We start from the raw sequence: 16,150 nt of genomic DNA, 5'->3' as shown, positions 1-16,150 counted from the left end.
AGAGGTTAGAGCCAGAGTTCACAGACTAACGCGAGACAGGTTTCAACAGTCTACCCGCATAAAAAGGTAAATTAATGTTTCTTAAATGCAGAGGTACAACGACGAAACCTATAAATTAGACAAGGAAAGCGTGATTATTATCAGTCCTGAACCTTTTTGCAGCATACCAAATGGCCCAAAACGTAGATCCATCAGACTATCAATACCCAGAATTGGTCAGGAGTTTGTATCTATGGAAGTAAACCAAGGACCAGAACTGATATCAGCCTGGGTTAATACACCACTGTATTTCAGGTGGAACTGTTTTCTGTACGAGGGGGAACAAAGTATATTACCAACAAGAGAATAGCCCAGAGCTGTATTGAGCTAGCATCCCTGAACCCTTATGCGGTATATCAAATTGAGAAAAACTAGATCCATCAGACAATGAGTTGTAGGAATGTATTCAAGGACAGAAGCATGCGGAAAAGGTCATTGCGTCATTGCAGAAACTAAGGGAGAACGACTAAAGTTAGGACTAAAATTATAGTAGGACAATGATTGAGTACCGTATACGCCGGATGCATAAGGACTCGGAACAGTAGATCAAGTGTGCAACGGTTGAACTACAAACGTGTCAGGACTAGAATGATAGAGGACTTCCGGAGGCATATGTGACGCAGGCTTGAGATTCCTACTCTTAGAGAAACATCCAAAACCTGAATGATACTTAGGTAACTTAACAAAGTCTTCGGATCGAGTAAAAAGCCTTAAGATTAACGAAGACGTCTAGACAAGATGGAGATAGCACCACAGACCTATTTTGTCGCGGTGGGCTCGTAAAGAGGTCGACTCCTTTTAACATAAGAAGAAGAATATGCACTTTATTAAACATAAATAAGAGTTTACAATATATTTACAATAAATTTTAAGCATGGTAAAAAGCCGTCTGCCGGAGTTTGGAATTCCTTGGTAATGTAAAGTTAATATTAGAATAGGAAATAAAATTTCAAAAAAACTAATATACTATTTTAATCACGAGCAACAAAATTAGAAATTAAACTCCCTTATTAAGTCTACATGTACTTTTTTTTACGAGGGTTTGCACCAGCAGAGGTCATATAGACCCTCAGGGTGCCGGTGTTTTTGAAAAAAAGCCCATTTGTAAGTATATCATAATGCAGGGCCGCTGGATTCGAACCCGGGAACTTTATGATGAACGCCGTGTCAACGCCTAAACTGTTGCGACCACCGACGCCCCCCTCTACCTGTATTCCCAAGACAAAACAAGATACGGGAAAGCAGAAAGTTCATCCAACGGCATGATTTTCAGCTACAAGTTGAGCACAATACAATTATTATTTCTGTTCAACTCAAGACATTTTCAAGGTACATTTTGTATCTAAGAAAAATAATACGGTGCATAAATAACTACTTTAAAAAATAATTCAAAACCGTAAATCGGGTTTATTTTTTTATAATCAGATGATAGCTTTAAATGTGTATAAAAATTATATATTTTTTAAACATCAAATATAATGTTAAATATAATAAAATTATATATAATGTTTGTTTAAAAAAACGTTAAAATTTAACCTATTTTTTTATTTAAATTTTTTTATGTATGTTTCTTCAACTGTTGTGTCTTTATTGGACTGTGTTAATTTTTTAAAAGTGCAACAAAAATTCTTTGTTTTGACAGCGGAGTGAATATTGTTTTTGGATTAATACGCTAATCCGGGTCATATGCTAAACTAGCGTTTTATCGTACAAAATTAGAGTTTTATTTGTAGCGTTTTTCGGCTAATTCGATTTTTTTTACTTTTATTAACGATATACAAGTGTACATAACAGAATATAATAAAGTTGCGCCCGTTTAAACATTTCTTAGCAAGGAGTAACTAAAAACATGTGATTAAACGTAAGCTCCTCAGTATAAACGTGTTGAAAAACTAGTCATGTTGAACAACGTTTTTAAAAGAAAATATAAACACTTCTGTATAATATTTCAACTTGTTTTTCACGTTGTTGCTTTGTTTCTGTTCGGCATCGCGTTACATGTATATAACTCTTCGTTGAGAGAAAGTAACAAAGCTTTCGACAAATATGGACTGATGTTAAAGAGTTTCGGGGTTTGGACTGAGATAATTCACATATTTTATTGTTTGGTGAGCATAACCAAGAACGTGCTGCTTCTGTTACATTCTGAAAAAAATTTCATCATTACGTTGTGGGTGTTAAAGGACTTCATCCAGGTATCGTTTTGTTTTCCGATGGCTTGCTTTTCCGGGTGCCTTTTCTTGGTTATGAAGTTGTCACCGCAAGAAGACGTTTCACGTTTGGCGATCCAAGGGTGGAGAATCGGTTTGATATATGTCGCTCCTTTCTGCTTTCAAACCGTCGAGACTCTGGCGGGACCGAGGAGGAATCCGAAATTCATATGGGGCTGTATGTCGCTGGTCGCCGTCCTGATCGGCTATTTCGGCTGGTTCCTCGTCGTCAAGATCAATACAGGCCAAATGGTTTACCGGATCATCGAACACCTCGACGGCACGAGAAAAGCGATCGTCTACGTTTTATGCTTGGTTACCAACATCTTCTTCTTTATATTGGGGAGGTACGTCAATTCGGGCCTTTGGGGCCCAATGGAAAGCTACAAAGTCTGCCCTTGTTTCCCCGAACGGTTCAACCGACGACTAATGGACACGATTAAGAGACATACACATTTTTTCCTACGCAATCACGGTTCTGCCAAGAGCGAATCGACCGTTGCCACTCCAAAAGAAGACAGACGCAGCGTTGCTTAAAACAAAAGAAGACTATCTAGTTTGTTCGATCATCGTCTAGGAACCTCGTTTTATCATGTAATAAAAGTTAAAAGAAAAACAACAACTTTTTAAAAAACTAAACCGTTTAATTTAGCCACATATGTTTATGATATTACATAAAGCAGTAGCTAGCTTTCACAGTTCAAAAAAGTCGAAGTTGGAATGGAAAACAACCTGTTATATAACTAAAATAAACATAATTAAAACTGAAGATTGTACAGATAAGAAGGAAATTCAAATTTAACATTTTATCTAACCGCATAAGTTCGCACCAGTTTTTGTAGTGTGCACAGGAATCGCGTTTTGGCCGACCTGCACAGCTTATCAATTGGCAGCTTTTACAATCTTTTCTGCTTATAAGGTGGATCCTAGAACTTCAATAACATTGAATAATATTTTTATTGTGCAATATTGTGAATTTTTCAATTTTTATATCAGGCAATAATAGTGACGGCCCATATTTTCGCGTGAGCAAGAAGCGTTCTAGCTTAAACATATTGAGCAATATTCCCTCTACAAATGCAGGGGTGCAGTAAAAATTAAATAATCTCAAACTTTTGTTCAACCATTGAGCAAACTTCCATAATATAACAATATAACTTCTTCAACGGTAAAAATATTGCGCAATTCGTACAATATAATTGATCGTCCAGGGCCCGCCTAAGGGTTTTTTTTGTACAGAACGGATTTGAATTTTAAATAAAACATCGCAGTACCATCGTTTCCAACTGTATTTGCATCAAAAGGTACTAATTTAAAAGATTTTTCATTAGAACAACTTTGAACGTTGTCGAGCAAAGTAGTTTTTATACCACCGTGAAAATTATTTCAATGTATTGTATGTCACGAATTATAGTTTTAAATTTGTTCCAAACTGTTTTCACATCATGAACTAATAAACTTTTAATAAACTTAAAAGCCTTTATTCATGCTGAACACCATATTTTACGCTGATGGGTTGTAAATCACCACAGGTTTCTTTGTTTTGTACAAATCCAATTAATTAATTTTTCACGGGTCTAAAAGAAAAGTTTATTCCTAACCCAAATAATTTTTCGAGCTTTGCACTTAAATTTTAATTTGAAGCAAGAAGGTCTAATTTGCATTGCTACCCTCTTGAAGGAATGAAATATTGAAGATAATATATATGGAGAGGAGAAAGAGAGAGAATGAGCGGGAAGAGGAAAACTGAGAAGATTTGCGGGTTTCTGTAAAAAAATAAAGATTAAAACTGCCAAGCCATAAAAAAAGTTTCCTCTGCCGACCAGGGTTTGAAGAGTTGCTAAGAACGGAGATAAAAGTTACCCCCAACCGGCAATTCATGTATACGGCTGGGTCATAGTGTGTAGTACACAGAAAGTGACATGCCAGGTCATTTTTTGTAAATAATCAGACCGGATTGAAACAATTTTCGGTCGAATCGTTCGATAAAATCACTGTCGTGAAAGGTTCTGCGCTGCCGCCGCAGACGTGGGAGGAAGCTTTGCCTTACTCACACTTCATAGATCATCCTCCGCATTGACCTCCATCTCTGCATATTAACCATCCATCTCACTCGCTACTAGTATTCTGTCATTGCCCGGACTTCAAAAACGAGACACGTATGAACCCAATTTCCAGATTAGTCATGGAACAACATAAATCTATTCATTTAGCATAGATATGTAGAAATTAAGTTGCACTTATATTATTTTTTACGATCATATATAAAATAAGAAGATAAGATATTATATTATTTTTCTTGCCTATAACTCTAAAATAATGTTCTCAATGGTTTTGTACGTTAGCGTAATTATAAAACGATATTCGTCTGTATTATACCCCAAACAATAAATACTGGGAAAGGTTGGTCATAACCAGTTAAAATAGAAAAATAATTATATTCAAAGTTTATTGTTTTTTCTTCAATCCCTCTTTTTATAAGTTAGCAATACTTACTCTAATTCGTTCCTTCACCTTATGAAGATATGTTTTTCTGTTTTAATATTTTTTTTTATTTTTTGTTCCAAATTGCTAACTTTACCAATTGGGGACCGCGGTAGCCGAGTGGTTAGCATGAGAGACTCTCACGCCGCGGTCGTGGGTTCGATTCCCACCGTCGCCTCTGGCCCTTTTTTCCCGATAACCCCCAATTTGAACACACAAGAATTCGTACTATGGCTAATATGCAAGATCATAAGGCCAATTAAAAAAAGAAAAAAAAACTTTACCAATTACATTATTTCATTTTATAATTGTTAGAGATCTAAAAATGGTGGGTAGTATATTGGTGGCACAAAGCTCAGACGTTTCTGGTCATACACATAAGCTTTTTTTGAGGATAAGTTTATTTGTATGCATGCATTATTTATGGGCCGAAAAACATTCTTAATTTTTTTCTTTGTCACTGACTCTCTCGTATTTTGACTCCTATTTTCTTAGCTTCAAGTTAGAAGCTTAAAAGATACTTCAAGTTGTCAAAAAGCTAATAAGAGAACAAGAAAAACAGATAACATTTAAAGATTTACATGCTTTGCTCATCCTCCGAAAACACCGGTGTACTATATTTTTAGTGTATAACGTGTACAGCATTGAATAAAATAAAGTTATATTCTTATACGTCCAAGAAGATAGATAAAAGTACGTAAAAACCCGTTGGTGACCTGGTCTCGTCCCTTAGCTTTTTCTTCTTTCCCTGTGTTGCTTAAGGTGGGCTTTCCGGGGAGCAAAATAAGCGCCTAAACGATTAATGAACTTATGTCAGGTCCAGGGTATCATAGCTCTATTCGGACATATCCTGTCACTTATCCCGTGTTTGTCTTCCCGAAGTATCTATTTCCTTGGCTCCTTCCTGCACCAGGCCATAAACACCCATCGTCCTCATTACATTGTCCAGTCCATCCGATTCAAATTGCAATATCCGCTCATTTATCTATATAAATAGACGCTGTAATCTCTATCCTTTCCCGGCATAAAACATGCACCTTTCAACGGACTTTCCTTGTCTGAGAACCAAAATTCTGGAACTCCCTACCCCTAACTATCCACAGTGCTGGTTCACCTCTTTTAGATATCTGTACATGCACCTTTAAACAGACTTTCCTTGTCTGAGAACCAAAATTCTGGAACTCCCTACCCCTAACTATCCACAATGCTGGTTCACCTCTTTTAGATATCTGTACATGCACCTTTTCTCCTTCCAAGCGGAGTCTATTTAACCGCAGTTTAAATTTACTAAGCAATTATTATTTTTCTATGTTAAATTTCAGAATAAATCATTTTAGTTTTAACTCTTTTGGGTTTTGTTTTGTTATTACGATGATCACCACGACAAGGTTTATTTTTGGGTCAAAATGTTAACAATGTTTACTTTAATCTATGTATTATTCTAAGGAGTACTCCTGTCCCAGAAAAAATTATTTTTCCTTCTTCTTTCTTTTTGATAGAAGTAGTATAAATATTGCTATTTCGTGTCGCTTAAGAACTCTGTGATCAGATCTTCGTCGAAACGTAAACCGTTCATTTTATTAAGATCAAAAAGCCTGATTTCGTTTTCTTACCTCGCAGCACGCTTCTTTTATGCCTACTTTGTAAAATGTATTCTTTGGGATTCTCTTCCCTAACTCAATTTAAAGTGGTGCAGTTTTTTTTTTGTAAGAACAATATCGTTTATTCCATCAATATAGATACCTTTTTCATCTCCAACTCCGACCTTTTTCACTCTTCGCCAAAGTTTTCCTCTTTGCCAAGTGAAGAAAGAAATTGCTTTTCGATGTAAAAGTTTTTTTTTGCAGGCTTACAAGATTACGATAAGATAATCGCAACCTGGTTTTAAAGTAACGCGGAAACTTAACAATTTTGAATACAAGGTTAAAATTAAACTGTTAAAAAGCGTATTTAACTATTTAAAAAATTGCGTGCCTCTTAGATTGTTTGGTATTTACTTAGTTTTGACAGGAGGTAAAAATAATACCTAACTTCCCGAGTGGGTTGCGTGCTTTGACTTTATCGGAAACTTGTAAGATCTTTTATCGATTCGATTCTATTTTTGATCTTCTAAAATGCCTTGGTCACGGAATCGGTGTTAATTCAATTCCTTGAAAGTAAACATTGTCGTGGTTTGAAGTGGGTTTTATAAGAGAAAACCTGTATAAAATGTCACGTATGTTAAAACTAAGTTCGCGAATAAAGCACTCTAGATGCAACCTAACAACCCCTTTTAAAACGAAGGACCGGTAATAAAATAATGTGAAAAATTTCTGTCATCCCAACTGTTTCTGTTTCTCTAAATAAAAAAAAATCTGTCGACATAAATAACATGATTCCTTCTGAAATGTAATATATAACGAATTTTGATGGAAGGTGAGATTGCTGGTTTTTCTTGCACATTTATTATTTGTTTAATTAATTAGCCAAACAAAAATCCGTGAAAATCTTGAATTGACACTAAACAAAAGTTAATAGTTTAAGTTCTAAGCAATTTGTAACATTAATACTGTTATTTAAAATCTATCCTTGCTAATTTGTTGTTTTTTCCGTTTGCATAGTTCTTATTGGTTAATTTTCTGTAATTTGGTCGTTACGTATCCTTTTGATCTGCTTTTCCTTCTAAGTTGTTTGCTTTTTTTATAAATCCCTTTTTCTGTATCTTGTCGTTAACGATCATCGTTGGTGTGCCTATTTTTGCAAATTAGTTATGTATTTTTAGAAGGTCCTGTTTTTTCCATTTACGTATTTTTTTTAGTTATTATTCTTTAATTTGGTCCTTTTGATCTGCCCGCTTTTGCTAATTTGTTTGTGGTAATGGGTTTTTTCAAGAACCTGTTTTTTCCTTTAGTTTTTTTATTGTTTCTTAGTTAGTTATTTTTTTGTAATTTGGCCGTTACCGATCCTTTTGATCTGCCTATCATTGCTAATTTGTTAAGTTGTTTTTTACGATATCTTATTCTTTCCGTTTACGTATTTTTTATTTGTTAATTTTCTGTAATTTGGTCGTTAACGATCCTTTTGATCTGTTTTTTCTTCTAAGTTGTTTGCTTTTTTTATAAGATCCTCTTTTTTCTGTATTTTGTCGTTAACGATCATCGTTGGTGTGCCTATTTTTGCAAATTAGTTATGTATTTTTAAAAGGTCCTGTTTTTTCCATTTAAGTATTTTTTTAGTTATTATTCTGAATTTGGCCCTTTTGATCTGCCCGCTTTTGCTAATTTGTTTGTGGTAATGGATTTTTTCAAGATCCTGTTTTTTCCTTTAGTTTTTTTATTGTTTCTTATTTAGTTATTTGTTTGTAATTTGGTCGTTACCGATCCTTTTGATCTGCCTCTCCTTGTTAATTTGTTATGTTTTTTTCCAAGAACTATTTCATCTGTTTACATATTTCTTATTGGCGAATTTTCTGTAATTTGGTAATTACTGATCATCCTGGACTGCCTCATTCCTGGTTTGGTCTGTTCGATGGGTCTTGGCATTTCCCTATGTTCGGTGTTCAGTGGTTTGTGAAGTCATTTCTTTTTTATTTATTGTTTTATAGAATCTTGGTTTTTTTATTATTCCATCCGGCCTTTCCGCATCCTTTTTATTAGTATAATTTTATTTAAATGGTGTAAATGATGTATGTGAATTGTTAATTCAGCTTTTTTTAGCGTGTAAAGTGTTGGCTTGTATAATTTCATGTTTTCGAGAATGTTCATTTTTTTCGCCTTTGTTGTATGACGTGGAGTAGTTTCACGCTGGACTGTAGTTTGATGTTCCGTAGTTGTTTTTAAATGATCTTATATGTTTTTCAATTAAATTTCATACAGTCTGATTCAACTCCGGGTTCGCATGTTATGGGATATATCTCATTTTTGTCAAGTGGTCCTCGTTGTCAATTTGTCTCAAGGGTTTTCGGATTGTATTTGTGGTTTGCATTGCTGTTTTAATGCTTAATTTGTTAAATATATTTGTTTGTATATATTTTTCATTCATTCTTATTGAATTGTAATGGTAAAAAAATATGTGAATTGTAACATTTAAGTTTTATCAATACAATTTTTGTAAAAATTTAATGGTGGAAATAAATTCAGAATAACTGGCAATTGACATCGAATTTTTCTTCTAAGAAAAGCATCGTTTGATTTATGTATATTTTCTGTCCAAGATTTTCAGAAAATTCGGTCGTAAACCTTGTGAATTTTCAGTAAAAATTTTAAAATTTTTTATTTGTTTTGAAATTCGGTCATAACTGATTATTTTGTTTACTCTATTCCTTCTCATTTGGTCTGGCAAATGCGGTTTGACATCGTGCAACACACTGAAGATGGCGAAATGCCATAAAGCGTTTGACAGGACATCGAGGATAGGTAAACCAATAGATCGATAATGACCAAATCACAGGTCCGAATCCCTCTCTATAGCTATAAAAATGTGTCACCGACTTATTTATTATTATTGGATTTTGGCCAACACTTCGCAGAAATAAAGCTGAACCATATGAATTACAAGATAATAACACAGTTACACCGTAACATAAATAAAAAACGATGAAAAACACACACCTAAAAATAACATATGCATTTATTTTGTAATATTTACTGTACGATATAAAATAAAATGGATTTTTAAGGCTTCTTTAGATTTTAAAAATGGTTGCCTGTAATGTTTTAATCCTTTTAACTTTATTAAAAGCCGTTCAGTCCATACTAGAAAATAAATTGGTTGTACCAACAGACACGAAGAACAATAATAAATTTGTGTCAATTGCAAATCCTATAAGAATAAAATTTTCTTCTTAATTAATGAATAACGATTTCTTCTTTAATCCCAAATTTATTTATGCTGTATTGTTATAAAAAGTTGGAATATGCTTGTTCTTGGGGATGTAATAGTAAAAGGTGCTCCTTTTTTTTTTACATCATAATGAAGTAAATCTTCATCTTTTTCGTTGTTTTAATGATTTGCATTCTTTTGGGAAAGTAATTGACGATTATTTTCGTAAACAAGTTTATTTTGCGATGTTCAATTTAACTTTTTTAATTGAAAATAAGTTTCACCATGTTCTATTTATATTTATTTACTTCGAAAATAAAACCATTCAGAATAGATTTTGAAGGAATATAGGTAGAATTAAGATTGTGTTGCGTACTGGCGTTGTAATTATCAATTGACGATTGATCTGCGGACAATAATTGAGTTACAATCCAAATATTTTTCTTCTTGAATTGGCCAAATTGGCCTGTCGTGATGATTTCAATTTCCATTCTGTCGTATCAGATTTATGGCCCGGGTGTGTTAAAAGAACCAGAAACGCGCATTTATGCTGTGTAAATGGTGTAGCACTAATGAGAGGTGCCCACATGTTTAGTGGCTAAACTAAACAATTTTGTATGATAACCATCTATTAAAAACATTCCACTCGGAATGTACGACCTAAATACAAAGCACATAGTGGAAAAAAATAGAGCGTCGAGGTTTTTTCCCCCTTTTAATAAGGTGCATGTTTATTATTAAAATTAATTAACGAAACTTTTGTATAATCGCTGAATAAATTAAAAAAACGCGATGAATAAAAGAACGACATAATTACTGTAAACTTAGATCAGACTGCCTAATTAAGTTTACACATTGTCATTGTTACTCGAAAATAATTAGACAAATAATGCTAAATAGAATTTCAAAATCAAAAGTAATTCACACAAATATGTATACTATGCCCTATACACACAATATCAAATATTCGACATCTATATACTCTGTTATGTGTATATAAAATACTACTTACATAATACAGACAACCACTGTACACAAATTATGTGTGTTTATGCAATTTGTTCGTACGACATAAAAACGATATTTTATGTGTGCAAGTATGACCCAGGAACTGGGTTAATGTTTTAACACCTTTTTTCCAACTTGGTCATCAACAGTTGAACAGTAAACCTTATAAAAATCCTAACCCTATTTGGAATTTAATTTCTACAGCTTTTTGTAAATGATATGCATATTTTTATAATCGAATTTGGCTTGGAATACGACCAAGGTTTCAACAAAAATAATTTTTTATACGTATATTTTTGTTTAGTAATGTTATTGTATTAAAGTATAAATTTAGTTAATTTCCTTAAATCCTGATCCAGTAAATGGCCTAAAAACTACAAGGTGAGGCTTAGGTCACAGATGAATGAAACTATTTTTAGTGATACTAGGTCAAAAAATATTAGACGTGGCCCAGGAGTCAAAAAAGAAATATTTTATGTGTAAAAATGGCGTTAAAAACTGCCACTTTCCACCGCTCACCCAATCAATTTGAATTAAAATTTAAGTAAAGTTTACATCGAGAAATATTAGAATGTAAGGGGTGACGGAATTAGCACCAGTAAACCTATAATAAAATATTAAACATTGTAATGTATTCTGTCTTTGCGAAAGGCTGAAGTTAATTTTCAAATTTGTTAATTGATAAAGAAAGATTCCAAATGTAGAGTTCTTACTTCATTCCTTATTTTTCTTTTCATACTGGCATTTTTGTATCATCTTTACATATTTAAAATATATATTAAGTAATTATCAGGGATGAAGCCCATTTTAAAGAAAATGTTCAGTTCCTTTTTCGATTTTTTGAGAAATAATATGTCTATTTATTATATCCTCTTCACTAAAAAATTGAGAGTTAATTAATAATTTAAATAGAGTATAAATATCATACAGCACCAGATCAAACATTAGTGGTTTTAAATTTCTTAAATGAACAAACAAAAAATTTACTGACATTAGCCAATTTTTTAATGTAAGTTGAATTTTTAAAATAACAATAATTAATAAATAATAAAAATTTTGTAGGTAGATTAGTGCTTTTGTACCGGAGAGAATATATATACGTAAATATATTTAAAACCAAGAAATAGTTTCATGTTGAAAATATTGGAAATCAGGAAAATTATAATAAAAAGCTTTGTTAAATTAAGGCAGCTCGCCCTACCACCTATTTATATTTATTATTGTGTAATTTATGTACATAAAAATAGGAATAAATTTGACATTGTAAATAATGCAAATTTCACTCGCAATGCCGTAAAATTATATGTTCTATATACTACATTGAAAAAATTATAAAATTGTATATTTTTAAAAATCATTTTCTTAATTTCGTTCAACAACTTCACTCTATTCACTATTTATTTCTGTTCTAGTAATCAATATTTTGGATAATTAGTGTGATTTTATTTTATATACTTGTATTATACCAGAAAAAATTAATAGTTATTTTTACTTAATTAATCAATGCATTTTTATTATGTAATCGTTTTTTAATATTATTTATAAAATAGTCTAAATATCTTACAATAATTTACTATGACAATTTAAAAATTTACAATAACAATTAGAAATGTGATCTTTTTTATGTATATTCTTACGAAACTTCTTTTTAGCTATTTTTTTATTTTATATATTGCTTAATGCTCAAGTATTTTTTAACTTAGTTTTCTTAGTTTTGATTTATTTGTTTTTATACTTTATTTATTGTATATTTATATATTTAAACATTTTTGTAAATTGAAATGATTTCGTAATATATATAATATGATATATATAATAAAGTGATATAAAATTTGAATATAAATGATATATGCCTATTGTATTTATAGAAATAATAGAAATTTTTTAGTTTTAAATTATTATTTAAAAACCTAATTCTGTCTGACACTAACCAATATATGTATATTATACTTTTATTATTATTGGATGTCCAAACTTTACAATTGTTTGCTCAAAACTTTCAAGTCCCTGTATTTTAGTATGTTAAAAAATGTTTATCATATGTGGTATCATAGGATTTTATATATAAAAAAATCTGTTTTCTTTTCGTTTGGATTCGATTTATTAAAAAAATATGATATTAATAAAGAGTGTTAATTAATTATCAAGATGGGTGTTGTTTTATATTATATTATGCATATGTCATTACATACGGTTACAAAATTTTATACCCCATCTTAGAATATAGACTAAACCCCTTGCATATCTGCATATACATATGAAGTTATTAATTAATAAATTTTTATTTGTCAGTAGGCTTTTTGTTAAAAATATGGCAAAAATGAGCAATTGTGATAAAAGTTAATACAAATTTTTATTGTATTTCTAGTGTGGTATGATTTGGTCTACGACTTATGGGTGTATTTTGCTTTAAGTTTAAAAAATCGAGCTTTTTAAGTTTAAATTTAGAAGTTTTAACGAGGCTAAAATGGAAAGTCTTACCTTAGTTCTTTAAGCTGTTCAGCTAATTGGGCCTGTTGCTCCTTTCCCTCGAGAAGGGAATTGATTTGAGTTTTCAAAGTCCGGACTTCGTCGTCGTCGGCGAACGAAACGGCGACGTACAAAGCCAACACATGCAAAATCAACTTCATTTCGTTACACACGTACAGGGACTGAAGCGCGCGGGAGGCCTCGGGGACTTTATATGTAAGCAGGGAAAGGGGGAGGCGCAAGCGCAGCTTGCCTCGAAAGCTCACCTGTCACCACACTTGTTGAGTCTGCGACGCCTTCGTCCTGGGCCTCTGTGGCTATAGAACTGGATGGAAAGGACACACACACCCACATCACGCACATACGCGCACGTGATAATAACGACTTGGGAAAAGGGGCTTTTAACATGATATTAGATTTGTTTTCCCACGTTTTACTCGGATTGTTTAATGCATCAAAATTTATCCCTCGCTCGTAAAACTGGTAGACCATTATACCATGATGAGCTACTGCCAACGTCTGGGCCAGACGGAAAATTCTATGTAGTTCCCATAAAAGCACATCTTCACCTATGCTCTAAAAGCTTTTACAAAAATGAGATTGAGCTATTTTCAGACTTAACAATCTTAACAACACGGAAAAGAAAAAATTATATTTGGCAACACTAAAATTTAATTGTTATGAAAAAATAAAATAAAATAACATACTTAATTGAACGACTACCTAAATTCAGAAGCCTATCTATAATGAATGTGAGTGTGAATTCTAATGAAATATAGTGCCTAGGAAATTCACTAGCTGATCGGTTTGTATCTTAATTTTCTAAAAATCTTGGACATCTTAATAGAATATTCGCTACTCGTGCGACAAAATTCGTCAGACGCTTCTAAACCTCAAATGCAACATAAAATTTCATATGAACCGTGGTCCGATTCGCACCCCTTTCGCAGATATTCACGATTTTATGTTTTTTTCAAGTATCTACGGTTTTCGTTGTAATCTACTCTAGCTCTTGAACTATTCATTTGTGGAGAAATCTAAAAAAATAGATTAAAACAGCGTAAAATATCCCTTAAAAAGGCACCCTTCTAGAACTATCAATTTCAAATTTGTAAGAAAAAAACTAATTTGCATCATCATTGGAAAAAATTCAAGGTAGTGCTTGGCAAATTTCATAACAACTTCTTCGGTTATTAAGCCTTTCTTAATAATATACTCTTTCTTTAATTAGAACGAACCAAAATTCAGAAATTTTACGCTAAATGGGAAAAAAGTGATGAAGGTGTGAAAAAAGAGGAATAGGGTTACAGTAGTAATTCAACTTTTTGTCCTGGGCAAAATTTGTTTTCCAACATTAACTTTATAATCAAGCACAAAAAAAAAAGAAAAATAAAACAAAACCCATGAAAAGAGACAATAAACAACCTTAGCAGATAAATTAGACACAAACATAGACAAAAGAAAAAAAGAACAAAAATAAAGAACTTGTAAAACCCAACTTTAACCAAAAAAAGAGAAAAGTTGAACGTGCTTTGGTTGTTCAATATACAGGGTGAATTGCTACTCGTGCTACAAACTTCTCCAGTAGATTCTTCACCCTAAAATGAACAAAAAAGTTCATATTGTCCATGGTCCGATTCTCAACCATTTCAGAGTAATTTCGCTTTTTATCGATTTTGAAAGATATCACGTCCTGGCGTCGGAAAATCGTGATATCTTTTAATCTAAACATTTCTCTGAAAATCTAATAGCACCGTTGAAATTCCCGTTAATTTTTCAATAAGAAGATGACGGTGGCAAAATGTTTGGGCTAATTTTTTGTGTTTTATTTCAGCCAGAACTACAAAAAGAGTGGAAAATTGTGTAAATCGGAAAGTGTATAAAGTAATCCAGAGTTTCTAATTTTAGTCTCAGAAGGCAGCAAATTTGAGGAAAACTACCTGATTTAATAACGCTTCCAACGCACTCGTCATTTTCTTATTTAGTGGTTGTGAGACCAAGATGTTGATGACAAAAAGAGAAAAAATGGTGGTTCAAGGATTGCTAATGTTTGAGAGTGACTTGCTACTCGTGCTACAAACTTCACCAGTAGATTCTTGACCCTAAAATGAACAAAAAAGTTCATATTGACCATGGTCCGATTCTCAACCATTTCAGAGTAATTTCGCTTTTTATCGATTTTGAAAGATATCACGTCCTGGCGTCGGAAAATCGTGATATCTTTTAATCTAAACATTTCTCTTAAAATCTATAAGCACCGTTGAAATCCCCGTTAATTTTTCAATAAGAAGATGAAGGTGGCAAAACGTTTGGGTCTTTCTTCCTTGACCTTCTAGCTGTTTGTAAACTTCTTAAGCATTACATACTAAATGGGCATTAAATTAAATTAAAAAATTTCAATGGAATTATGATTTTGATTCTCTCTAAAAATTAACGGGGATTTCAACGGTGCTTATAGATTTTAAGAGAAATGTTTAGATTAAAAGATATCACGATTTTCCGACGCCAGGACGTGATATCTTTCAAAATCGATAAAAAGCGAAATTACTCTGAAATGGTTGAGAATCGGACCATGGACAATATGAACTTTTTTGTTCATTTTAGGGTGAAGAATCTACTGGAGAAGTTTGTAGCACGAGTAGCAATTCACCCTGTATATATATTATCTATTTTTTGTGTTTTATTTGATTTTTACGATGAATTTTTCATTCTTTTTGTACTTTTTTAATAGTTTAAAACTAGGTTTTAAAACTTTTTTATTGTTTTTTTTTTTCTTTAGTCTGTGTTTAGTGTAGATATTTTGTCTAATTTTTCCGCTTTTTGAATTTTTTCCAACGAGGTGGCAAATTTAGTTTTTTTACAATTATTAAACTTAGCAGTTCGGAATGATTTAGGGTTGTTTTTTTATAACCAAAATTGAAATTAAAAGATGTAGAAGGATGCCTTCTTAAAGGAAATTTAACGATTTTTTATATCATATCATCTCATCAGCATATCTCAAAAATGACTAGTTCAAGAGCTACTAATAGATTTCTGAAGAAAATCGTAGATAGTTGAAAAAAATCATAAATGTTGAATATATGCGAAAGCGTTGATAATGGGACTTTTTGTTGCATTTGAGATGTAGAAGCACCTGACGA

General features: G+C 32.3%; 1 protein-coding gene across 1 annotated transcript in view; it reads right to left on the bottom strand.

Annotated features, from left to right (window-relative positions):
- LOC106664802 (protein scabrous) overlaps positions 1-13,202 on the bottom strand; it is a 69,368-nt gene extending 56,166 nt beyond the window's left edge. The window contains exon 1 of the mRNA XM_014390808.2: positions 13,023-13,202. Within this exon, the coding sequence (XP_014246294.1) occupies positions 13,023-13,171 (149 nt within the window). The 5' untranslated portion in view covers positions 13,172-13,202. The remainder of the gene's footprint in view (positions 1-13,022) is intronic.
- Positions 13,203-16,150: the final 2,948 nt, after the last annotated feature.

Source organism: Cimex lectularius, unplaced genomic scaffold, assembly GCF_000648675.2.
Source record: "Cimex lectularius strain Harlan isolate CLEC.00 unplaced genomic scaffold, Clec_2.1 scaffold150, whole genome shotgun sequence".
NCBI classification, from domain to species: Eukaryota; Metazoa; Arthropoda; class Insecta; order Hemiptera; family Cimicidae; genus Cimex; species Cimex lectularius.
This window is presented reverse-complemented; position numbering and strand designations above follow the sequence as displayed.